This window comes from Cadophora gregata, assembly GCF_030347475.1.
Source record: "Cadophora gregata isolate MNR1 chromosome Unknown scaffold_4, whole genome shotgun sequence".
Lineage (NCBI taxonomy): Eukaryota > Fungi > Ascomycota > Leotiomycetes > Helotiales > Ploettnerulaceae > Cadophora > Cadophora gregata.
Genome location: NW_026695927.1, coordinates 1,934,121 through 1,957,474, shown reverse-complemented (window position 1 = coordinate 1,957,474; position 23,354 = coordinate 1,934,121). Strand labels below are relative to the sequence as shown.

General features: G+C 48.7%; 7 protein-coding genes across 7 annotated transcripts; 3 read left to right on the top strand and 4 right to left on the bottom strand.

Annotated features, from left to right (window-relative positions):
- Positions 1 to 8,082: 8,082 nt before the first annotated feature.
- On the top strand, positions 8,083 to 10,797 carry RAD17 (Cell cycle checkpoint protein rad17; the record flags this gene model as incomplete). The annotated part of the gene is made up of 1 exon (XM_058503940.1): positions 8,083 to 10,797. One exon carries the CDS (start codon positions 8,083 to 8,085, stop codon positions 10,795 to 10,797), a length of 2,715 nt encoding a protein of 904 aa, XP_058360653.1.
- A 235-nt stretch (positions 10,798 to 11,032) lies between these two features.
- ONS95_010351 (uncharacterized protein) lies at positions 11,033 to 12,382 on the bottom strand (the record flags this gene model as incomplete). Its single annotated transcript, XM_058503939.1, has 3 exons — positions 11,033 to 11,139; positions 11,201 to 11,827; positions 11,878 to 12,382. 3 exons carry the CDS (start codon positions 12,380 to 12,382, stop codon positions 11,033 to 11,035), a joined length of 1,239 nt encoding a protein of 412 aa, XP_058360652.1.
- A 36-nt stretch (positions 12,383 to 12,418) lies between these two features.
- Positions 12,419 to 14,357, top strand: ONS95_010350 (uncharacterized protein). The gene is made up of 2 exons (XM_058503938.1): positions 12,419 to 13,303; positions 13,647 to 14,357. Exons 1-2 carry the CDS (start codon positions 12,677 to 12,679, stop codon positions 14,331 to 14,333), a joined length of 1,314 nt encoding a protein of 437 aa, XP_058360651.1. The 5' UTR covers positions 12,419 to 12,676; the 3' UTR covers positions 14,334 to 14,357.
- TAD3 (tRNA-specific adenosine deaminase subunit tad3) lies at positions 14,358 to 16,688 on the bottom strand. Its single transcript, XM_058503937.1, has one exon. It carries the CDS (start codon positions 16,118 to 16,120, stop codon positions 15,041 to 15,043), a length of 1,080 nt encoding a protein of 359 aa, XP_058360650.1. The 5' UTR covers positions 16,121 to 16,688; the 3' UTR covers positions 14,358 to 15,040.
- Positions 16,689 to 16,926: 238 nt separating this feature from the next.
- On the top strand, positions 16,927 to 20,063 carry ONS95_010348 (uncharacterized protein). The gene is made up of 2 exons (XM_058503936.1): positions 16,927 to 17,503; positions 17,633 to 20,063. Exon 2 carries the CDS (start codon positions 18,116 to 18,118, stop codon positions 19,328 to 19,330), a length of 1,215 nt encoding a protein of 404 aa, XP_058360649.1. The 5' UTR covers positions 16,927 to 17,503; positions 17,633 to 18,115; the 3' UTR covers positions 19,331 to 20,063.
- A 669-nt stretch (positions 20,064 to 20,732) lies between these two features.
- Positions 20,733 to 21,071, bottom strand: ONS95_010347 (uncharacterized protein; the record flags this gene model as incomplete). Its single annotated transcript, XM_058503935.1, has 1 exon — positions 20,733 to 21,071. The coding sequence occupies one exon, from the start codon at positions 21,069 to 21,071 to the stop codon at positions 20,733 to 20,735; it is 339 nt and encodes a 112-aa protein (XP_058360648.1).
- A 1,457-nt stretch (positions 21,072 to 22,528) lies between these two features.
- Positions 22,529 to 23,016, bottom strand: ONS95_010346 (uncharacterized protein; the record flags this gene model as incomplete). The annotated part of the gene is made up of 3 exons (XM_058503934.1): positions 22,529 to 22,673; positions 22,837 to 22,912; positions 22,971 to 23,016. 3 exons carry the CDS (start codon positions 23,014 to 23,016, stop codon positions 22,529 to 22,531), a joined length of 267 nt encoding a protein of 88 aa, XP_058360647.1.
- Between the last annotated feature and the right edge of the window lie 338 nt (positions 23,017 to 23,354).

Below are 23,354 nucleotides of genomic sequence, written 5' to 3'. Positions count from 1 at the left end.
CGATCATCAGAGATCAACTGCAGCCTTCTGTATTTACAGCGAGTAAATACCGGACCGTTACACTTTGAGCACCTTCTCGTCAGAGGTACCGACTCACGAAGACAACATGTCCTCCGTCAAAGGATCGTCGAACGACCACTCGGCTCCCGCCAAGGTCTTCGACCCAAAGAACATACCCAAGATCGCCGCCCCGGATCTCTACAACGGAGACCGATCCAAGCTCAGAGCATACCTCACGCAGGTTAAGCTCTATACGGGCTTCAACGGTCACCAGTTCGCCACGGAGACTGACAAAGTCCTTTGGGCTTCGTCCTTTCTCCGGGGATCTGCCTTCAACTGGATCGAGACCTTCCTCTCGGACTACATTCAGAACCGAACCAAGGATGGGAGAGTCTCCACGGCAATGACCAAGGAATCCCAGAAGATCTTTATGACCTTCGAAGGTTTCGAGCATAGGATCAACCGCGTCTTCGGCGACATTGATCAGAACCGTACCGCCGAACGGAACATCCAGAACCTAAAGCAGGTCGGGTCAGCGACCACGTATACTGCCGCCTTCCAGCAATTCGCGAATCAGACCAGCTGGAATGACGACGCCCTTCGGGCACAGTACTACAAAGGGTTGAAAGACGGAGTGAAAGATGAGATAGCAAGATCGGACGCGCCTACCGACTTGCAAGAACTCATCGAAATGGCTGTCAAGATTGACAACCGAAACTACGAGAGGGCACTCGAGAAGAAAGGCCAATACCGCTCCGGAACGCACATGCACCAAGGAAGAGGGGGCAATAACAAGAAACCATTCTACCCTCGGGAAATGGAACTCGATGCGACGTTCCGGAAGCCAAGTCATCAAGGAAAGCCGCGCAACGGCGGGCTATCTAAGAAAGTCATGAGCGAGCGACGAGAAAAGAAGCTGTGCTTCGAGTGTGGCCTCCCTGGTCACATGGCCAGCTCTCATCGACAAAAGAAGTCGTGGACAGACAAGAAACATGCCAACGCAATGGGACGTGGCTCTTACAATGAACCAACACGACAACTCGCCGCGACGTATCGACACATGACTACAGACGAGCTCGAGGAGAATCACATCCACACCCAGTTGGGCGATTCTGACGACAGCGAGCGAGATTCCGCGAGCGTCGTGGATCAGCTCGAGCAAACCGTCGTCAGCACGCCCCCTGAGGACTATGTGTATCGAGACAACGACAGCTCTGGGCCAGACGATGACACAGAGTTAATGCCAAGTGACAGCGAGGAAGAAGCCCAGGAGCCAGAGTGGACTCCAGAACCAGGGCCACCTCAACCTGAACTCTCAGGACCAAGAGTGGGTGAAACTTGGGAAGTTACCCAACGAGAAGAGAGCCTGTATCAGGTTAGCTGTAACACTCGCCACTGGACCAATGTAGCCACCGGGGTTACTTATCAAGAACCAGGCCTTGTCGGCTTGGGGGGTCCACCGTGGGGGGCAAGGTACGAAGTAGTCTACCGGGACTATAAGCGTATCGGATGGAGAATGGCCGGCAGCTGGGAAGGACCGACGACCTTTATGCAGCACTTGCCACTCCAGAATACCGTCATTCTTAACACCAGCGCGCCACCAGAGGTGGGCGAGGAATGGGAAATCATGGCTGAGAACCGACATAATAGGACATGGGTCCACGTCAATGATAACGGCCGGTACTATTACGAGATGTACAACCCAGTAACATACACCGAACTCGGAATAGGGCTCGTATACAAGGTCAGCCTAAGCTATGGCAATCGAAGGGTATGGGAAAGTGTCCTCGACCATAGCGTACATTGGGAATATTTCTGTGTGCGGCAACTTGCCGCCATTGGGGATAAACATCTCACGTTGGAGGTTAAAATCAAGGGAGTCAAGCTTCAGGCGATGGTAGACTCTGGGGCACAAGGGAACTTCATGTCTCCTACTGTTGTGCTCGAGCACTACCTGTCAACCGAAGTAAAGGATAAGGGATACCACCTGGTACTGGCGGATGGCAAGGTCGCCTCCGATGGACTGATCGAGGTCCAGACCGCTCCAGTCCATATGGGCATCGCCGGACACTCCGAAATAATCCAATTCGACGTCGTCAGGATTGGAAGGCACGACATCATCCTGGGGCTGCCATGGATGGAAAAGCATAATCCTGTTGTCGATTGGCAGACAGGAAAACTTGAGTTTAGTCGTTGCCAAGACTGCTGTTATCCACCGGGAACAGAAGCAGTGAGCATTCGAGAGGTTAGCGCCACCTCCAAGGAAGAGCTCGGACACCAAGACAAGGGTCCACTGATGAAGGATATACCATCAGCATACAAGAAGTTTGCGGCACTGTTCAAAGAAGAACGAGGCATCGAGGCCTTGCCGAAACACCAGGACTACGATCATCGGATCGAGTTAGAACCAGGTACCAAACCGATATTCCAACCACTTAGGGAATATTCGGCGACAGACTTGATGACGATCAAGCAATACATCGATGAAAACCTAGCGAAGGGATTCATCCGAGAGTCCAAATCTCCATGGGGGAGTAACGTCTTATTCGCAGAGAAGAAAGACGGTGGACGACGAATGTGCATCGACTACCGTCGATTGAACGATGCCACAAAGAAGGATCGTTATGCACTACCATTGGCCAAGGAGCTGCGGGACAGACTCGTTGGGGCCAAGATCTTCACTCAGCTTGACCTAAGAGGAGCATACAACCTCGTTAGGATGGCTGAGGGTGAAGAAGAGAAAACAGCATTTCGCACTCGTTTCGGTCACTACGAGTACACGGTCATGCCCTTCGGCTTGACTAACGCACCAGCCACATTTCAGCGTCTGATCAACAATGTTTTGCGGCCTTACTTAGACGTAACGTGCATATGCTATTTGGACGACATACTGGTCTACTCCAAATCAGAGGAGCAACATGTGAAGGACGTCACAGCCATTCTCCAGAGGCTGGAGGACGCCTGCCTGTTACTCAAACCAGAGAAGTGCAACTTCCACGTGGACGAGGTTGTCTTTCTAGGCTATGTGGTCACCACCGCAGGATTGGCTATGGATCCCAAAAAGATCAAAGCAATCATCGAGTGGACGGGGCCCACGAATGTCAAGGAAGTACAATCATTCCTCGGGTTTGCCAACTTCTACAGGCGATTCATCAAGGACTACTCGAAAATCGCCGGGCCACTCACGGAGTTGACCCACAAGGACAAGGAATTCCACTGGTCCGACAGCGCACGAAAAGCGTTTGAGGCACTCAAAGCGGCTTTCATCGCGGAACCAGTACTCACTTCCTTCACCCCCGACAAAGAAATACGCATAGAGACAGATTCTTCGGACTACGCTATTGGAGCCGTGCTCAGCCAGCCGGGCGAGGACGGAAGATAGCAACCAGTCGCTTACCATTCGCGGAAACTATCACCAGCAGAACTCAACTACGACATATACGACAAAGAGTTGCTGGCAATTGTGGACGCAGTACGCGAATGGAAGGTCTACCTCGAGGGCGCCGCCCACGAAGTACAGATCCTAACGGACCACAAGAATCTCATTTACTTTACAACGACCAAAGAATTGAACCGACGCCAGGTTCGATGGTATGAAACACTCTCTACCGTTAAACTTCGAATTTCTTATGTCAAGGGAACGGAAAACGCCAGAGCCGACGCTCTGAGCAGGAAACCAGAATATCTCGCAAACAAAACTCACGAATCCCACACCGTACTGCGGAAGGATGGTGATTCGCTAATAGTCAATCACCGACAGCTGGCCTCAACGGGCCAGGTCGCCGAGAAAGTCTGGAGGGGCTATGCCAACGACCCGGTCATAGCCGAACAGAAGAAGCAGCTGGGCGAAGGATTCTCCTTCACCTCAGACGGCACGCTTCTGTACCAAGGACGAATCTATATACCCACTGGGGACAGGATTAAATTCGTCACGCACTGGCATGGGCTGCCCGCTCATGGACACCAGGGGGTAGCTAAGACACTGTCTAGGCTATCCAGGGAATACTACTTCCCAGGTATGAGGAAGGTAGTCAAAGACGTGGTAGCGTCGTGCGACACATGCATCCGGAACAAGGCATCACACCATGCTCCGTATGGGCTCATGAAGTCACCAACAACACCACCTCGCCCATGGAAATCAATCGCTTTGGATTTCGTGGTCGAGCTACCACCCTCGAAAGACCCAGTCACAGGAATCGTATACAACTCGATCTGTGTAATAACGGATAGGTTCACAAAGTACGCGTACATGGTACCAGTACTTGGAACACAGGACGCGCCCATGATGGCGCAGGTATTCCTCAGAACAATCTTCGCAAGCCACGGAATACCAGATGAGGTCATCTCAGACAGAGACAAGCTCTTCACCTCGAAGTTCTGGAAAACTCTCATCGCGCTCTTAGGAATGAAGCAGAAAATGTCAACCGCATTCCATCCTCAGACCGATGCACAGACAGAACGAATCAACCAGATAATGGAAACTTATCTTCGGTGTTATGTGAACTACAAGCAGGACGACTGGGTGCAACTACTTCCACTCGCTCAGTTTGCATATAACAGCGCGGACCAAGAGACCATTGGAGTATCGCCGTTCTACGCGAATTATGGGCACAATCCCACGGCATACAACCCACCAATAGCCGGTCAGGGTACCGCGCAAGAAGCCATACTACAGGCAGATGAGCTTAAACAGCTCCATGAAGAATTGTCAGCCGATATTCTCTTCATCGCGCAGAGATCTGCGATCTACTACAACAGAAAGCGTAGCATGGGACCAACGCTCAAGGAGGGGGATAAAGTCTACTTACTCAGAAAGAATATCACAACCAAGCGACCAAGTCACAAATTGGATCACAAGAAGCTAGGACCATTCAGGATTGCAAAAGTCAAGGGACCAGTCAATTTCCAGCTAGCTCTTCCAAGGACAATGAACATCCACCCGGTATTCCATATATCCCTCCTCGAACCAGCACCACCAGGAGCACCACCGGCTCCTGTCACCGAAATACAACCAATCAACCCGAACGCCGAGTACGAAGTAGAGACTATTCTCGACTGTCAGTATTCCCACGGCAAGGCAAAATATTTGATCAAGTGGAAAGGGTACCCACAATCGGAAAACACCTGGGAACCCAAGTCTAACCTCCACTGCTCGGGACTCCTCCAGCGGTACCATCGGGAGCATGGGGGACCGCGGCGGAGGGGGAAGGAAAAGAAAGCCCCAACCAGAAGGAGTCGGGCAACCCGGAAAAGGCTTGGGGATCAAGGGTAGGATCCTCGAGGAAGCGGGAGGCTTCCGCCAGGGAAGAAGCGGCTTCTTCCTGACGAGCGGCCTCCGCGCGTTCGGCAGCTTCAGCAGCGTCGAGTTCGTCGAGCGTCTCGACGCCTCGACGGATCATCTCTTTCTCGCGATCATCCAGGAAGCGCTGTTGCTTGCGAAGGCGGAGGATTTTCGCCATCGCCTCTTCCTCCTCGTCACGAAGTTTTTGGCGCTGGCGATCCAGCGAGGACCAGTCGCTCAAGGACGGGAGTTTCGAGGTGTAATTACAAGAGGAGCGCTTCTTGCGAACGCACTCCGAACAGCGAGTGGATTCCTTGGAATCCACCACACAGCGGCGCTTGTGAAGCCGACAAAAATCACAAGGAGACATTTCTTCTGCGTCTTGGGAACGATCGATTCGAAGGGCCAGGGCGATACGTTCAAGTTTCTTGCGGGTCGCCTCAGAGGTCATGATGGAAGAAGAAGACGGCCGTGGGCAGTCGTCGATATTTCCTTTGGCATACTTAAGCGTGGGGACCACGCTAGGCTAGGGAGGGGATAGTGTTACGGACGCTCCTGGGAGCCCGCTGGGTCCCAGGAGGAAATATCCTCAGAGCAGGCGTACTCCTGGGAGTCGGACGGCTCCTAGGAGTAAAGCTCACAGGAACCAATAAGGTCTAAGGAACATGTATCACATAGCATTACATTATAGTAGTATTGCAGGTCACGGTGATCTGGCAGCGGCCTTCCGCGGTCGGGTCACGTGACGGATCCCAGGGGATCCCAAGGGATCCAGTACGACTATGTCGTGAAGGATCCCAAGGGACCTGTGGGATCCAAGGAGAACGAAGGTTCTATATAAGACTGGCACGTCTGCCATTAGATAGGAGCTTCGTGCTCAACTTCAAATAGTATTCTGATACTTAGTAACTGTCTTCCCGTCTACGTGATACACCTACCTCTCGATCATCAGAGATCAACTGCAGCCTTCTGTATTTACAGCGAGTAAATACCGGACCGTTACAAAGGGTCGAAAAATAAAGGCTCACTTAGGGTGATAAGTATAAGTCGTCGGGATATTATTACGCTGTCACCGGTAGTGTGATTTGAGCTTGATATAATATAATAGCATAGTTTAGCGTTAGCTAGCACGTAAGCGAAATAACTACAGATTAAGTGATAACCTCTCTATTAGCGCGAATATTAAGCTAAGGAGCCCTTGATTCTATAGAGGGCGCTTAAGCCTATATAGATAAATTCCCCGGGCTATTCCTAATTAGGCCTAATTACACTTGACGTAAAACTTGACGTAAACTCCCATAGTAGCGTAGAGCTATTTCCCTTTACGTATAACTAAGTGGGTAACTGTTAGTAAACCCCTTCAGAGTTAACCGAGCTCTACCGAGTCTTACTGAGCTTTGCCGAGCTCTAGACTCTTCCTAATCGGGTATAGTAAAGAAGTAGTTACCACTACCTTTATAATACTCCCCTAATTCCTATATTCCTGAAATAACCTCTTACTTATTAAGTAGCTTTTAATCCTATTTTATATTTAATATATACTTATTCTAAGAAATCTTAGTATAAGGTATATTTATACCTTTTCTTATAGTAATAATAACGAATATAAGCTTTTAGATTACTAAAACTCTCTTTAATTAGGTTAAAATTAAAGGAATATAGAAAGAGGAATCGTAGTAATACTTTATATCTATTAAACTATACCTGAATTCAGTTGATATTAGAATAATAAATTAATATATTATTAAGTATTATAACACTTTATAGAGCTAAGAAAGCGTTATAAAGAAGTAAAACACTATCTATAAGGAAATCCTTAAATATATCACTATTATAAGTACCTATAAATATAGAGAAAGTAATATATCTATTAACTATATATACTAGTAGAATAGAGACTCGCTCTCTATTCTATAACTACCTATAAACTACTACTTAAGCTCTAGAGCTAGACTAGCTATAATATCGATCTTTAGTTCTATTATTACTACTAGATTCGTTTATATAAACGATTTAATCTACTATAAACCCCTAGAGTTAATATACCTATTTTATACGTAATTCCTTATTCTATTAAGCTACTATAACTTTTAATTTCTTTTATATAAGCTTAATTCGGCGTAGTATATTATAGACTATTAGTTAAGAGACTATAATATTATATATATCTTATAGAAACTTTATAATCTTATCCTAATATAACTATAGTATCTTATCTAATAATAGCTTTATAGATTACTTTATTTCCTTTAATAGAATCTTAATAAGACTACTAGATCTTAGTAGAACTAATAAGCTAGTATCTACTTTAGCTTTATAAAAGTAAACTATTTATTCTATTATATTATATATCTTAGTAATAGATTATAAGTATTTCCTATTAAAGATAACTTCTAGTTTATAAAGAGTATCTTTAATACGCGCTATAATATTAATATCTAAATAAGCAAGTATTATAATAACTTAAAAAAATATATATTAGAAAGTATAACTATTAACTTTTAATTTAAGCTACTTACTATTAATTCTAAAGGTGTTTTAGAGGTATAGTATAGAAGGGCGTAAATATAGGAGATAGTAAGGGAAAATCCGACGCGACTTTTCATAAGGCTCGCTTAAAATGCCGATTAATACTAGTTACTGATATTGCTGTAAGACGGCAGCACCTGCATGAACAAGAGCCTCAAGGCAGCCGCCACGCCGCTCCTCGACCTCCGGAAAAAGCAACAAATATGTGAGGAGGTCGGATCCCTGCAGCTCCGCAGACTGATGAGGCACCAATTCACGCAAATCCAGGCGGCATGGCTCCACCCCCAAAGCGTAGAAAGAGGAACGTCCTTCCTTCATCATCGGAAGAGGACGACGACGATGAGCCCGTCACGAAAGCTAAAGCTCCATTGAGCAACCTTATCTCTTCCTCTCCACCTTCATCGATTGAAACGAAACCCTCGAAGTCAGGCAAAGCTTCTGGGAAATCTGCGACTGTTTCAAAGAAGATGCAACCTCGAGCGAAGACCGCGAACCACCCTCCGAACGCCGCGCCGATACACCTCCCAACTCAGGTCCGCGGAGCCAAAGCGAGCTCGAAAAGTGCGAGCAGTAGTCCAGAGAAGCCGAGGCGCAAAGGGAAGATAGAAGACAAGATCAAGAGCGGGAACATATACACGTTCTTCAACAAGCAAGCACAACGGCAGCAGGCAGAGAATGGCACTGGATTCACGACCAAGTCAAAGCTGTCGGTAAGCTCCAAAACTTCCAAGGCCACAGAGGATGACGATGTGATATCCGACGATGATATATTTGAATCTAGGGCTCCAACTTCGAGTATGGTTGGAGAGATAGCTCGGAAACGGGCTAGAGCCATGGGCACTCCAAATGGGGATGGAGACGTACCAAGTGCAAGCCAGAAGTTCATTGTGCCGAAGCCATCTGCCGTGATAAAGCAGGAAAATGAAATGAGGCCATGGGCAGAGAGATTTGCTCCTTTGAATCTAGATGAGCTGGCAGTTCACAAGAAGAAGGTTTCAGACGTCCGAGAATGGCTCGAGAACGTTATGGGAGGTCGAATGAGGCAGAGACTGCTCATACTGAAAGGAGCAGCCGGAACTGCAAAGACCACAACCATCCAGCTCTTGGCGAAAGCCATGGACTGTGATGTGTTGGAATGGCGCAATCCTGTTGGATCGGTGGCATCCTCAGATGGATCTCTTTCCATGTCTGCACAATTTGAAGAGTTCATGGGACGAGGTGGAAAGTTTGGACAACTGGATATATTTTCTACCGATGGACAAGTACTTCCAAAACCGGAAGTCAAGAAGCTCGATCGCAGGAAAAATCTAATTCTCATCGAGGAGTTTCCCAACACGTTTACTCGATCATCTTCTGCTCTACAATCGTTCAGATCCACAATCATTTCATATCTTGCCTCAAATACGCCCCCACTCTCCATGATGAGCGGAAACACTTCCAAGGAGTCCATAACACCAGTGGTTATGATCATATCCGAGACACTACTTACAACAACTTCTGCGTCTGCAGACAGTTTCACAGCTCACAGATTGCTAGGGCCTGAAATCCTCCAGCACCCAGGTGTTGCAGTAATTGAGTTCAATACCATTGCGCCCACAATTCTAGCCAAGGCTCTTGAACTTGTTGTTCAAAAGGAATCACGCAAATCAGGTCGAAGGAAGACGCCGGGCCCACTGGTCCTTAAAAAGATTGGGGAGATCGGAGATATTAGGAGTGCCATCGGGTCACTAGAGTTTCTTTGTCTTCGGGGTGACGTAGACGGAGACTGGGGTGCCAAGGTAGCTTTTGGAAAGATCAAGAAATCTAGCAAAGATACCGCTTTGACGACTATGGAAAGAGAGAGTCTTGAGCTGGTGACAAGGCGAGAGGCCAGCTTAGGGATATTTCACGCAGTCGGAAAAGTGGTCTACAATAAGCGAGATGAAACCGTACAGAATAAATACTTTGACAAGGACGGTAAAGAGCTACCGGACGTTGAGAAGCTACCAGACTTTATGTCAACCCTCTCTCGGCCACATAGATCTCAAATCTTGGTCGATGAGCTCATCGACGAAACAGGTACTGACACTCAGACGTTTGTTGCAGCACTGCACGAGAATTACATCTTGTCTTGCGATGCTCCACCTACATCCTTTGAATATACATCCCTGGATCATGTTAGTGGCTGTATCGATGCCTTGTCAGATAGCGATCTTCTCTGTCCCTCCTGGGACGGATCTTTCAACTCCTCAGGCTTTGGAGGTGGTTTTGGCGGCAAAGGAACTGGCGGCGATATCATGCGTCAAGACGAAATCAGCTTCCAGATTGCTGTCCGGGGCCTTCTCTTCTCCCTCCCTTTTCCTGTGAAGAGAAAGGCTCCAGCGGCTGCCGGACTACGTACCGGGAAAGGCGGTGATGCATTCAAGATGTTCTACCCTACCAGTCTCAAATTGTGGAGAATGAAAGAGGAAATCGAGAGTAATATCGACTTGTGGGTCTCAAATTTGATGAAGGGCGAAGAATATCATCTGAGCGCAGTGACAGCTGGAGCTGCTGCATTTGCAAGGCCGAAGGCCGGTACTGTCGAGAGCTGGAAGAGCACACGAGCTCCTCCTTCGTCTAGCACAAACAAAACACCCAGAAAAGAAGTGGATGTTGCCCCATTGATGTCCATAGGCACATCGGCCAGAAAAGAGATGCTGCTAGAACGACTGCCTTACATGTTGAGCATTGCACGAGCTAGAAGATTTACATCATCTACCTTCACAATACATGACATGGAGAAGGTGGTGACGTTCCGTGGAATCGGTGGCCCGCCTGGCGACGATCCAGATGAAGCAGAAGAGGCAACTCCTGCTGACGCGGAATGGGCAACGGATAAACCTGGAGAGAGTAAATCTCCGAAAAAGAAAGGATTGGTGATGAGAGGCAAGGGTTCTGCAAATGGGCTTCCTTTGCAGCAGGAACAGAAGCTTGTATTGAGCGATGATGATATTGAAGATGACTGAACGAATGATTGTATTGTCGGTCTGTACATTAGGAAATTAGTTGAAGATAATCAGCTTTTGGTAGCAATAAAAATTCCATAAATAGTTACAAAACTCCAAACTCATGTGTCAATTTATGTTCAATGTCGTCAAGCAGTCAGCCCAGTATAACTCCTCATAAAGTACTATACAATCATTATACACAGTTTCATCTTCCTTGCCAATTTCATCCGTCCGTTCCAGCAATGTAATCAAACTAGAATGTCCAACCCTTAAAATCATCGGCAAAATGAGTCGCTGCTGAAAGATAACGCTCATGGACATCTCCCCAAGTGAAAGCCGCTGCCTTCATTGCTCTTAGGGCTGCGATTTCATGAGTAACCGGACCCAATAGCCATATGAAAATATGGGAAGCAAGACTCACCTTTCACATAATGAGAATCGGTAGCCCACGGTCCCTGGACCGCCATCTCCTCTACGTATTTCCAGCCCTTCACAGGCTTCGTCTCCAAGTTCTCATCAATCTTTGGCCGCAACTGCGCAACATAAATAGCAATCGCTAGCAGCCACCACTGTCTCACCAAACTAACATGCCACTTCTTCGGTACCAATGGTAGCAGAATCCGCACCGCATGGGATGTGGTCAGGATGTGCACGATGAAGAAATCATAAGCATGTGTTCCTGGCTGCACGGACTTAACTAACAAAGCCATTGCTGCTTCCTGCGAGTCCTCGAATTGCTTCTTAGGATCGTCGATTTTCCATGCATTCCAGTGTTCTAAGATGAGCGATTCATGGTCTCGGAAGAGAATATCTAAGTTTCCTGCGCCACGCTCTTTGAAAAGCCCATCGAAACGAGTATCAGCTGATATTTTGTGAAAGATCTCGAGTGGAGATGTGGTGGTGTACGTGGAGGACTGGGTATAGGATGGGGAGTCAAGGTATTTGTGCAGGTAGTTGTAGGAGGATGCGGCCATGGCGAGGGCTTCCATGCCGAGTTCTTTGCTGGAGAGTTCGTAGGCATAACCGAGATGAATGAGAGGATGACCAACTGAGTATTTCATTAGTATAAAATTGGACAGAGAAGGGAATGGATCATACGCCCGCCAATAAGTCCATTGATCAAAGGCTCCTTGCCGCTGTATAAATACTCATTGGCAACTTCTTTCCACTCGTAATCATACTTCAATGCCAACTCATCTTCAAAGAAATCCACAAAAGCTCTCTGATATCTCTTGTCACCAAGGAAGTCGCGCCAGTCCTTGTCTGTTACCTCTGCAGGAGAATCCTTCCATTCTTCCAGTTCTTTGGACTCCTCGTCATAGATCTTATTCATCTGAACGGCATCCGCTCCAAAGAGGTACGCAGATCCTAGTAAGTGTGCCATGTGGTTATGGTACTGCAGATCATGGTACAAGATGGAGTGGTTGACGTGGTTAGCCCTGAGTAGATGTTTGAGTGTCCTGGGACGCTTCTCTGGTGCTGTTTCCACGTCATGGATCTCCACGGATGGGAGATCAATAGACTGTGCAGCGTAGTTGCTGGTAGTAAGATACTTGGCCAGGCGGTTGACCACAGGTACCCAAGCTATCATGGGAGACGACATGCTGGCCAAGTTCAGTAATGTATAATAAGAGATTCTTACGCCATTTGAAGCTGTTGCGGACCCTGCGGACCCTGAGTGGGGAAGAAGAAGCTGAGGGGTCAGCGGCCGCTAAAATGATGCGTTCTGGTGAGCCAATCACTCGAGCTTGCGGCCGAGGGGTGGCCCAAGCTCGACCGACATATTTCAACTGACGAGGCTTGAATTTCTTCCTCGCCCAACTTCGAGATTCGAAACAACAACACCTGTGAAAATGGTTCTCCAAACACCGGCACCACATCCAAGCCGTATCCCATCATGTCGCCGACGGCTCAGCCCTTGATATATGCTGAGCTTCTGTCAAACATCCGTCAGATCTCTGTCATTGTCGCCCTCGACGCGCCTTGCGGCCCTAGCACAAAGGCAGAGCTGTCAGCAGATGGACAAGATTTCATTTTGCACCATGACGGAGATACATTTACCCTAAATCTCCCTGGACAGGCAGTCCGTATACAACTGCAGAAGCCTGTTCTGGGGAACAAGGAGCTTTCCTGGCGCATCCCTATCGCCGGGCAAACCACCAGGGCCAGCATTGAAGACGCGAAGAGCAACGAGGCCCCATGGTCTGCCAAAGAGCTTTCAGACGATGCAGAGTTCGCCTGTCGCGATTGTGGCGTAGTCATCTTAGAGAAGGGAACCATCAAAGTGTGGAAAGACCTCCCAAGTGAGAATTGGGCGGAGATGATGGAGTTCTGGCATTGTCACAAGCCTGATGTTCCTGCTGAGGAAGCGAACGGCCTAAAAGAGCATGGTCACGTGCACCACAGTCAAATAGCTGCCAGCAAAGGCTATGGAGCTTCGTCCAAGTTCATCCCAAGCAACGGTATTGGCTTCATCGACCTCACATCGTTCTTGCTCACTAGCAACGATTGCACAAACGTCGAGGTAAGACCAGTCCCGTTCCTGCACCTTTTGCCTCCATCTGCCACTTTGTTTACCTCTTGGAGGCATATCAATGGGCATCAAGAAGGTGGCCATTCTTCGCTTCGCGGTTCAGTGGTCTGGTCACCGATACAACTGCCCTAGATCGATACCTTCTTTCCATTCTGCTTCTGCAGCGGTCATACCTGTCTACCCTCTTCCTCGGACTACGGGTTACTTGTTGACTGAGGATCCGCCTCTGCCTTTCACTCCATATCTTCCTCAAGATCCTGGAAGGCAATGGGATTAGCATGAGGGACAACTAAAGTCTTGCGCGCCTTTAAGGCTTTGTACTGACAGACTATAGATCTTACAGTCATCCGCACAAGATCCAGCGTCCGTTCTTTGCAAAAATTGCCATCGCAGTATCGGCCGAGAAGATCCTCAGTCGGACGGAATCCGACTCTTCAAGTGGTCTCTTACTCTCCAGTCGTCAAATCCACATGCTCTCACCAGTCCCAGCCTATCCAAATTCATCTCTTCATCATGTCTCAGCTCGACACAAGCGACTGGCGCCTCCAAGCTCGTCCTTTCGCCGAGAACGCTGTTTGGTGGGCTCAGTACCACGCTCAGATCTTCGTCGTCTGCAAAGTCATCCAGCTCATCATGGAATGATCCATCGGATCGAACCGATGGCAGCGCCTTCCGGACTGGGTCAAGTTCGCCATCTGCGTCTACACCTGGTCCTATGCTTGTGTGGGTGCTACAGTCTGCTTTATACAGCTGTTGGTCCACATTATCATCGTCTTCGCCACCTGGGCCTTCTTCCACTTCACCTAATCTTGCGATGAAGGTCTTCTGGAAGCCAATATCTGCGGACGATGCCAAGATATTACTGGACGGTGGAGCTGCAGAGGAACTGGTACTCCCAGATGAGATTGTGGTGGACATTGGAAGAGTTCTGCGGGATTCAGCTTGTTGTTTACCCCCGAGTGCAAGACATTTCAAGGAATGGGATGTAGGACTACTGGAACGATACCAGTCAAGACATTAAATCAAATCGATCTTCTCCTCCCGTGTCTCTCTCCTCTTGGTCTCAAATTTGTGTGATATGCTAACACCTCCACAATAAAGCACATCTTGGCAATTATGCTGGGTGTAATCATGGAATTTAGTTGGATCGGTGATTCATACAGACAGCTACCAACAAAAGGAGCATCAAGGATAACATGTCATAGGAAATAGACAGCTGGGCTCTACGACCATGCTTTTTTGGCTTTGAATTATTATTTGGCACGCATCGTGGAAATAATATTCAGCTACTTGTGGAGTCTCGGAGCCGGTCCCAAGCCAAAAAAATATCCTGGGAGGCACAATTTTAGCTTCGTGACTTGTATTGTCCGCTTTCCGATCAAAATCTTGCTTGCATGAATATTACTTTAAATGCAAGTCTTCTCCTTCTGATACTGAAATACCACTCTCAGTTTTAGAGTCTGAGAGGCTCGAGTCTCAAAGCTGGTGCAGAAGGTTCGACTGAGCTCTCTTGATTCAGCACAAGTCATACAGGTATGGATTGTCCTGATATCGCTGCGCTGGCCGTGCTTCTTTCATATCATCGCCGGTATGCTCTTCCATACTGTGCTCTGCACAAGGATTCCCATAATTTGAGGATTCAAGGACAATATGAGGCCAGTTTGAGCTGGACTGTCCAGAACAGCTGCAAGTCTGTATGATAGTATCCGAATTCTCCAGAAAGAAGCCTTAAGCATGAAGGTATGACGATACTGCTACGCCCTCCCCATCTTCCTGCTCTTCCTCACCAAGCCACTGCCAACCAAGCAACGTCCAGTTTAACTCCTTCCTCCAGAATAGCCCGTGACCCAATTCTCCATCCGCACACATCCCGCCTGTTTCTGTCATTCGTCTCTTGAATACCACGCGGCCAAATCGAGAGTGCACGATTGCCATTGAGCACATGACGCAAGGTTCGTGTGTGCAGTAGATTTCGAGCTCGTGGCAGAGGTAGCCGTTTGCGTTTCCAGAAGGGTCGTAGTGTTGTACTTCGAGAGCTGAAAGTGGAGTGTCTCTGAAGATGTCGGTTCCAGTGGCTTGTGTCAGGCCATCTTCAGGACTAGAAGCTTTCCCTTCTTCATCCGCAATTTCCTGATCCTCTCTTGCCTTTAGGCCCCCAGCAACCATCCCAATAGCCCTCATAATAGCATGCGCAACCACATTCCCACTTCCTGTCCTAACCCAACCATCCCACCTCCCATCTCCAGCAACAGCCACCACCTTCCCTCTCCCCTCTCGCCTCTCCACAACGACAACACCTACCCTCCCCCCCCTCTCACTGTCCAAACTCTCCGTCGCAGCCTGCTCCGCAAGATCCATATAACTTGCCACCTCACTTCTCATCTCCTCCTCCGCCCTCTCGAGGATACTCGGGTGCGGACCAAACGGATTGCTCTTTTTGTAGACTGTGGGCCAGTACTTGGCTGTCCAGAGGGAGGCTTGCTCTTGGGACGTTGGTGCTAGCAGTGACACATGTACTTCGAATAATTGAAAATCTTGGAGGACTGAATTCAGAGAGGTGATCAGGTCATTAGAGGAGATTGCGGATACTGGGCCAGCGATCAGGAAGAGCTCCGGCGATGGAGCTGGACTTGGCCCTGCGGTGGATGTTGAGGTTGAGGTGGGTGGACTGGTTAGTAGGTCGTGGACGTGAAGCGGTAGATCTTTGAGCTTGGCGAAACGGCGGAGATGTTGGAGGTCTATGCCTCCCTCGTCGGGGACGAGTTTCCGGATGAGACTGTGACCTTGGTAAGAAAGAATTCTTCTCATCGATATATGAACCGTATGACTACGAATCCCACAGCAAGTGAACAAAAGAGCAGTAAATGCCAGGAGCAATAAGGTAGTGAAATGCCCGTAACGTTGAAGCACATTACTACGGAATGCGTATATGGCACTCAGAGAAGATACACAGCAGAATGAGTTGAGTAGACGATATAGACACTTACTTCAGCACGGTACTTGCCAGCTTAGCAGGCACGCCCGTGACATACACTTTCCCAATCTTTTCTCTCGACCTTGTCTCCAAGGTTGTTTTCAACGGTACAAAAACGCCTCCTTTCTTCGTTGGCGGGGAAATGTCTCTATCAACAGCAACTTCATGACCTCCATGGACCTCATTCGTTCCCTGCATGTCCGTATGCACCTCTCCCATCTCGTCTCTCCCCGTGAATCCTTCCTTCAACTCGCCTTCCAAACCCTCACCGTCCTCAAAGCTCGTCAGGTTATTCCTACCTGTCACATGAACCCATGAGAAGATGTCTACGTGGCAACTCAAGAAGCCGAATTTGGAAAGTTGACTGAAATTGAAGATGGTAATAATTTCTTGAACTCATAATGTGTAGTCAAGATATGACAGCAGTCTTGACTCATGCAATTAATCTAGAAAATTATACTGCCCACTCGCTTACTCACCGCCAAGCCAAGATTTTCCTACCTCAGGTACGCAAAAATGGGAAGCCAGCCCAGTGATTTGGATGGGAATTGAAGCCAGATATAGAATCCATTTATACTATCCTTGAGGAAGACGTTTAATGAATTGGGAGCTGGGATCTTTCAATCGGATCAGGGCAGAGTCGAGTCTATTTACGTAGTTGCATGAACGCAACGTCGATCACATGACCAATGTATAATTGGAGTTTAGCCGCTGTTTCCCCCTTGCCCTGCGCATATTAGGTACAAGAAGCTTGGCCAGATCCTTCAGCCACCTTTTCATCTGAACCCCGGGCAATACTGCGTCTTTTACACATGAGCCCAGGATCCGGGTGAGATTGAGTCTCCCCTTCTTTCTGTGGAGCTTTGAGATCAGGATTTTCGATCTCCGTCAACCTGCATATGCTTTTTCTGCACGCGAAACTCACCTTGCATAGCGGGCGAAACGCTGCACTGATATGGACAGAGCAATCCGATGCGAACCAAACAAAAGCGTCCGAACCGAACAAACAGCCGATCAAAGATTCCAGACACGTCGATGGGATGAACCGACAAATCCTTCCTCTACCCCTTCTTGGCGCTTGAAACCTCAAACAGATGGAGCCCATCCCGATCCAGTCATATCTGATCGTTTAGACGCCATCTCGGGTGGAGAGCACCAAGCTTTTCTTAGCGTGAGGGCAGCGTTTCAAACACCCGGCGATGTGGGTATTTGTGTGGGTAAGGTAGCTGTGGGCTCAGGGGGCGGTTGGTGCCCCCCCCGGCTACGAATCAGAGACAGTGATTCGCGGCTGGGCTGGGCTGGGCTGAGATGCAGGAACACGAATGCCTTGCTGACGAAAACACCAGAAAATTCACCCACCCGAGCGGGAACTCAATTCACCCCCTGTGCTGTGCCAGGCTCTGGGCCAATCTCCAAAAGCGGCTGGCCCCGATCTGACCCTTCGCTAGGGAGGCGACGACGGATACATATTTTAAGCATATCCCCTGACGAAGCCTATTTCCCTTTCCTCTTTTTCTCGACAACCGCTCTTTTTGGTCCCCAGATTCATTTTTGATTGCTTTCGTTCTTCCTTCGTGAGGATAGAAATACTACACACCGCACTTGACGTTGCGATCTGGATCTTGCTCTTGCTTCATTCAGTCTTACCTTCTTTTGCACATACACACTCCTTCAGTTGATTGAATCAACTTTGCTCCCAGCACAAACACACAGACAGTCGTCTCACGATCTACTTTCAGACACCTCACGTACACACTCCTTCGAGTACTACCACAGAACGAAAACACAATCAACCCAACTCTAAAAAGTTCAGCTTCGATCTCGCCAAAATGCGTACCACATTCTCCACCCTCGCCGTCATGGCCTCGTCTTTGCTGGTCAAGGAAACTTTCGCAGCTCCAGCCATCCGCGCAAGAGACTACTACTTGGACACCGACAATGTCATCGTGACTGAGGAGGTTTGGGTCACCGAGTTGCCTGACGGATCCTATGCCACCGGAGCACCTGTTGCTGTGGGCACAATCACCATTGACGGCAGTGCTGTTCTCGTCACTGAGCCAATTCCTTCAGCCACTCCACCTCCGCCAGCACCAATTTCCGTGGCTCCTGCAACCACCGAGGTCCCAGCTACTCCCTCCACATCATCCACGCCTCTTCCTGAGCCAACTACTTCCAGCGTTGTTGCAGATGCTGTCTTCATTGAGCAGACTCCCAGCTCGACCTCGGTTTATGTCGCACCAACCACTTCCGAAGCACCAGTTGTTGTTCCTACAACATTGGAGAGCGTTGTTGTTCCTCCAACAACCACTTCGGCAGCTCCAGTAGCTACCACCCCCGCCTCGAGCTCTTCCTCCGGCAAGCGTGGTCTTGCTTACAACGACGCAAGCCTCCTCTCAGCATTCACCAGCGCCTCAGACGTAACCTGGGCCTACAACTGGGGTTCTACCACACCCTCCATCCCCTCCAACTTCGAATACGCTCCTATGCTCTGGGGTCTCCGCCCCGATGACATCAGCAACTGGGCACACGCTGTTGAGACTGCCCTCGCAGGCGGCTCCACCCATCTCCTCGCTTTCAACGAGCCCGACTACTCTGGTCAGGCCAACCTTGCACCCGCCGCAGCTGCCACTGGATACCTCACCTACATGCAACCATACGCATCCAAGGCCAAGCTCGTTTCCCCTGCTGTCACTAACGGAGGTGGCGAGATGGGCTTGACTTGGTTGTCGAACTTCATCTCCGCGTGCTCCTCCTGCACCATCGACAAGGTTGCCATCCATTGGTACAACGGAGGAGATGCTGCTGCATTCAAGGAGTACATGGCCAAGGCCTACACTGCTGGCGGCAACCGTCCTCTCTGGATCACTGAGTTCGAGGCTGCCGGATCCGACTCCGAGCAAGCTGCTTTCTTGACCGAGGTCATGGCTTGGATGGATGAGACTGATTACGTCGAGCGTTACGCTTACTTCATGGTGTCTGAGGGCAACCTCGTCAACGGCAAGTCGCTCAGCTCCTTGGGCTCGACTTACGCTTCGTCCGCATAAGCACCCACACATCAAGATGTGATGGGCGAGATGCGACACGAGATAACGGCCTTTGATTCTCCTCACCTACTTTCTTGTTCTACCTTTTGTAGAAGCATGATCGATAGATCACAAGAAAAGCTTTACTTTCTTTGTACATACTTTCTCTTTGATGGAAAAATTAGGGGGCGAACAGCGGTGTCATCTAGACTGCAGGATCGGGATCAGGAAATCCATTTTGGCGAAGGTGTAAGGAGAGATCTCCTGGAAGGCAATGAAGAGATATAGATCGCATTCTTTTTGACTATTCTCGGAATGAAGAATGCTCTCTTCAACCATTCGTGTTCCGGGCTTTGTGACTGTATCGTACCTAATCGTGTGATAGGGCCCCAGGCGGAGAATGGTAACGCCATTCCAGGGATTACGCAATGTGGCGTATATCTCAGCACACCTAGTAGACGAGCAGGCATGCCCTGTCCAGCGCCACAAGCGCTGTCAGTGCTTGATCAGCTGTAGCCCATCCAGCGTTCTCAACATCAGCATAGCAGCGACAACACTAAATTTCCTCCAAACCGCTGGCTTATCTTAATCATCTCCGGTAACATCACCACTCTCTTTACCGTCGATATAACCAGCCAACCACCGAAACGAAACAGTGACACTCCCAGCACTCGCAAGCAAAATCTTCCACCCTCGTCCACCCTCCGTTCCCTTGCAGCGTCCCAAAACACCGGCGTCTCAACCTCGCAAACCCATGACTCGTCCCGGCCTCCGGCCTCCCTCCCATACTCAACCCTCCATCCCATCCCTCCCATCCCTCCTTTTATTCCAAGGCACAAGCCCATGATCCCCCCCCCCCCCCCCCCCCCCCACCGCCCTTCACATGTCGAAACAAACAACCCAATCATCCCCAGTCACCTTGCGAGAAATGGCTTTTGTTGCACATCTCATTTTCAGCACGCCACTCGATCCCGTTGAATCTTAAAATGTTCCGACTCGTTTGACAGCGGGGATAAGAATCATGGGATGCCGCTCGGGTGCTCGCTTGTTTAAATGTACCGTGCAGGAGACTATTTCACTTGTCGGGATTTTGCTGTTGAGCACAATCGGAAGGAGAGGATGTCTGCTGGTCGTCTTTCACAAATACCAGCTGCGCTTCGCTGCTCTACTTACTACTCCTTCATTTGCGCCGCCTCTCTGCCTTCCTCGCTTTCAGTACCTAACCTGTCATCTCGTCCCGACTCGTCTCGTCTAATACACGACTCGGCAGGCAGTGGCTGTTCCGCATGGCCATGATTCGCGGCAAGCCTTATTTTCTCCTACGCTTGAACCAGACACAGAACGGTGAAGGTAGATTTCCTCAGAGGACGAGCTTAGGAATCAGTTTGCAATGCTGCGCAGCTTGTGTTGCACGTCGCGATTTTTAGTATACAGGCTTGTGGTGGTGGTTAGGCAGTGGTGAGACTTTACTAGCTGGGGTTGATACCTCTAAAGTAGGTAGATAGGTAGGCAAGCGCTTCGAGTTCGGTCGTGATGGTGAGAATTCTACCGGTAGCACTAAGTGGTGAGCGAGGGCCGAGGCACCGTGCCGGATCGAGGATCGAAGATCGAAGATCGAAGATTTGAAAGTCGGGACAGGTCTGCAGGTGTGTGACAAGAAGGTATTGTAAGGTAGCTCAGCTGAGGTGGGGGACGGCACGAGGGGTCGTTGGTGATTGATAGTCGGGTCTTGGAAGGAAGGGAAGCGAGTGACAGCTGACATGATTTGGTGAGTTCTTCCCTCTTTCGGAATATGAACTTCTTCCAATGATTAAGTGCGGTTACACAGATATTGGACTATTGCTGAGAAGGCACGGATTAGCTCCAAGGGATGTTATCTCGTCTGTTCAATTTTTAGCCCTGGAGCGCCTCCTTGGGCTCTCGTAGTTCGCTATTGCAGCCCACATATGCTGAGCGAAATCGTCTAATTCAAAGCTCTTTTCATCATATTTCATCAAGAGGAGGAGGGAGTGCCGCATTATCTATATGGTCAAGGGATATGGATGAGACTTTGTAAAGCCGTCAACTAACCAGCACATGATCTTCAAGTGAAGGTTACGTGCATGATCCTGTTTGATTTTTTCATAGAGTTGTCAGCGAAGTTTTCTTCTGTCAAGAGTTTATTTGTTGTCAACAACCTTTGAGAAAGTTCTCGAGAGTTTGTTGCCGAGGTGACATTTACAGGGTACCTCCTCATTGACTTTGTCCTTCCCACATTTCATAGTCTCAAAGAAGTATCCCCGTCAAGTACACTGCTCTGACGCGCTACTTCGGCTGCCACAGTCGATGCTTATTGCCACATGGGATTCACGCATCGAGGAACTCTACCTCCGCCATTGATTTACAACTTATGTTATTAATGAATATCTTGTCTCAAGAGCTGGGATCTGTCCTGTCTTTTACGTGCCTTCCCTACTGGTTGTCTATTCACTGCAACTTCTTCACGCAGGTAATTCGCTTCCATCCATACATAAATAGGACTACAGGGACAAGAAACAGAATGACAGCTGTTTCGAATAAGACACGCAGAAATGGACTAAAGAATGTTCTGCTAGCATTGGTGTATTGTCTGCGATGATCAATAGTAACATGCAGGCTAGAAGTCATAACTACAACCAGACCAATATAGAACTGTACTCGACAGGTTCGGCGTGCTTGGGGGCTCATATTCTACTGTTATCGACTCTTGTCCTGTTGCCGCTGCACTGAAGTCGTAAAGACGAAGTAAACATCGTTTCTCCACAGCTCTAGCGATCTTTCCAAGATCTTAATCCTGTTGAGAGTCCTTGTCTGAAGAGGTTACGAGATACCGATCACGAGTGTGTTTTCTCGAATTGACAGTACCAAGAAGAAAGAGGGGCAGACCAAACAGACTGCTCAGTCGTGTGCAGGAATTTTCTTGAGGTTCAAGAATGTTGCCCTTCACAATGAGTTCTCCAACCTCGCTTTAAATCTGTATCTACTGCTTTGCACCAAATGAGAATTACACTCAAATTCACTGGTAGTGTTTTCAATAGTGGATGCATTCTCAACCGCATACCTACTTGTAGTCACTCCATCAAATCAATACAACTCTTCTTTCATGCCTGAAGATCAAATCCAAGTTGCAACCTCAACTACAAGTCGAGTCCCCATCCAGAGCCCTCGTCCTCGCCCTCGCCCTCACCGTCACGTCAACTCTCAATAAGGCAAGCCGCCACTCTGCACCCTCCGACTGAAAATCCCCGGCGCACCACGGCTGATAAAAATCCCATTCCTCCTCTGATCCCGACGGTAATAATACACGCCGATGAGGTAGAACGCATGAAGATGTCCTGGGAAATACCTAGTAGCACACAAAAGTATTAGACGAGAACTCCACTTCCAAGAACTTCAAAGCTTGAAAAGCCGAGACGAGATGGAAGAGGAGAATACCTGGGAGGGAATGAAAGGGAAAAGGGAAAAGGAAAGTAAGAAGGGGGAAGAGGGGAAAGGAGTGGGGGACGTACCCAAGGAGTGTGAGGATGATGTTGATGAGGAAATCTGGCCCGCAGCCTGCTAACATGAGGACAGCGATGGGCGGTACTGGGGTCTCATTAGCTTCTCTTCCTAAAATCTGGAGAGGAGGGAGAGGAGGACTTACAGATGATGGCAAATATAACCAGGAAAATGAAGGAACAGACGCCCATTTCGTCGTTCTCAGTCTTTCGTTTGAACGTCTTCAGAAAGATGTCAAAGTGGGATGATAAGAGTAAGATTAAGATGAGTGAAAATTATCGTTATTCAAAGTTCGAGGTTTGACCCTTGGTTTCATGTTCATAAAGTGTTTGCCCCTGTATGAATCATGGTGACGAGAAGCTCAAAAAGTGTACGTAGGTGTCGAGGTAAGGCGGTGTTGAAGCTGGCATTCACCTCACCTGATATCTATCTGTTGAGGTGGTCATCAGATGAGCTGGTGGTTTCAAATGCAAGTGTCTGCAGCTGGGACACAAAAAATGAGACGGACACGTGATGGGTACGTGGCTGT

Excerpts from the sequence above, each read along its gene's own strand:
- ONS95_010350 (XM_058503938.1), top strand. The coding sequence starts at position 12,677 with ATGTCGCCGACGGCTCAGCCCTTGATATATGCTGAGCTTCTGTCAAAC. Across the intron at positions 13,304-13,646 it reads ACGATTGCACAAACGTCGAG|ATCTTACAGTCATCCGCACA; the intron begins GTAAGACCAGTC and ends GACAGACTATAG.
- TAD3 (XM_058503937.1), bottom strand. The coding sequence starts at position 16,120 with ATGAGAAGAATTCTTTCTTACCAAGGTCACAGTCTCATCCGGAAACTC.
- ONS95_010348 (XM_058503936.1), top strand. The coding sequence starts at position 18,116 with ATGCGTACCACATTCTCCACCCTCGCCGTCATGGCCTCGTCTTTGCTG.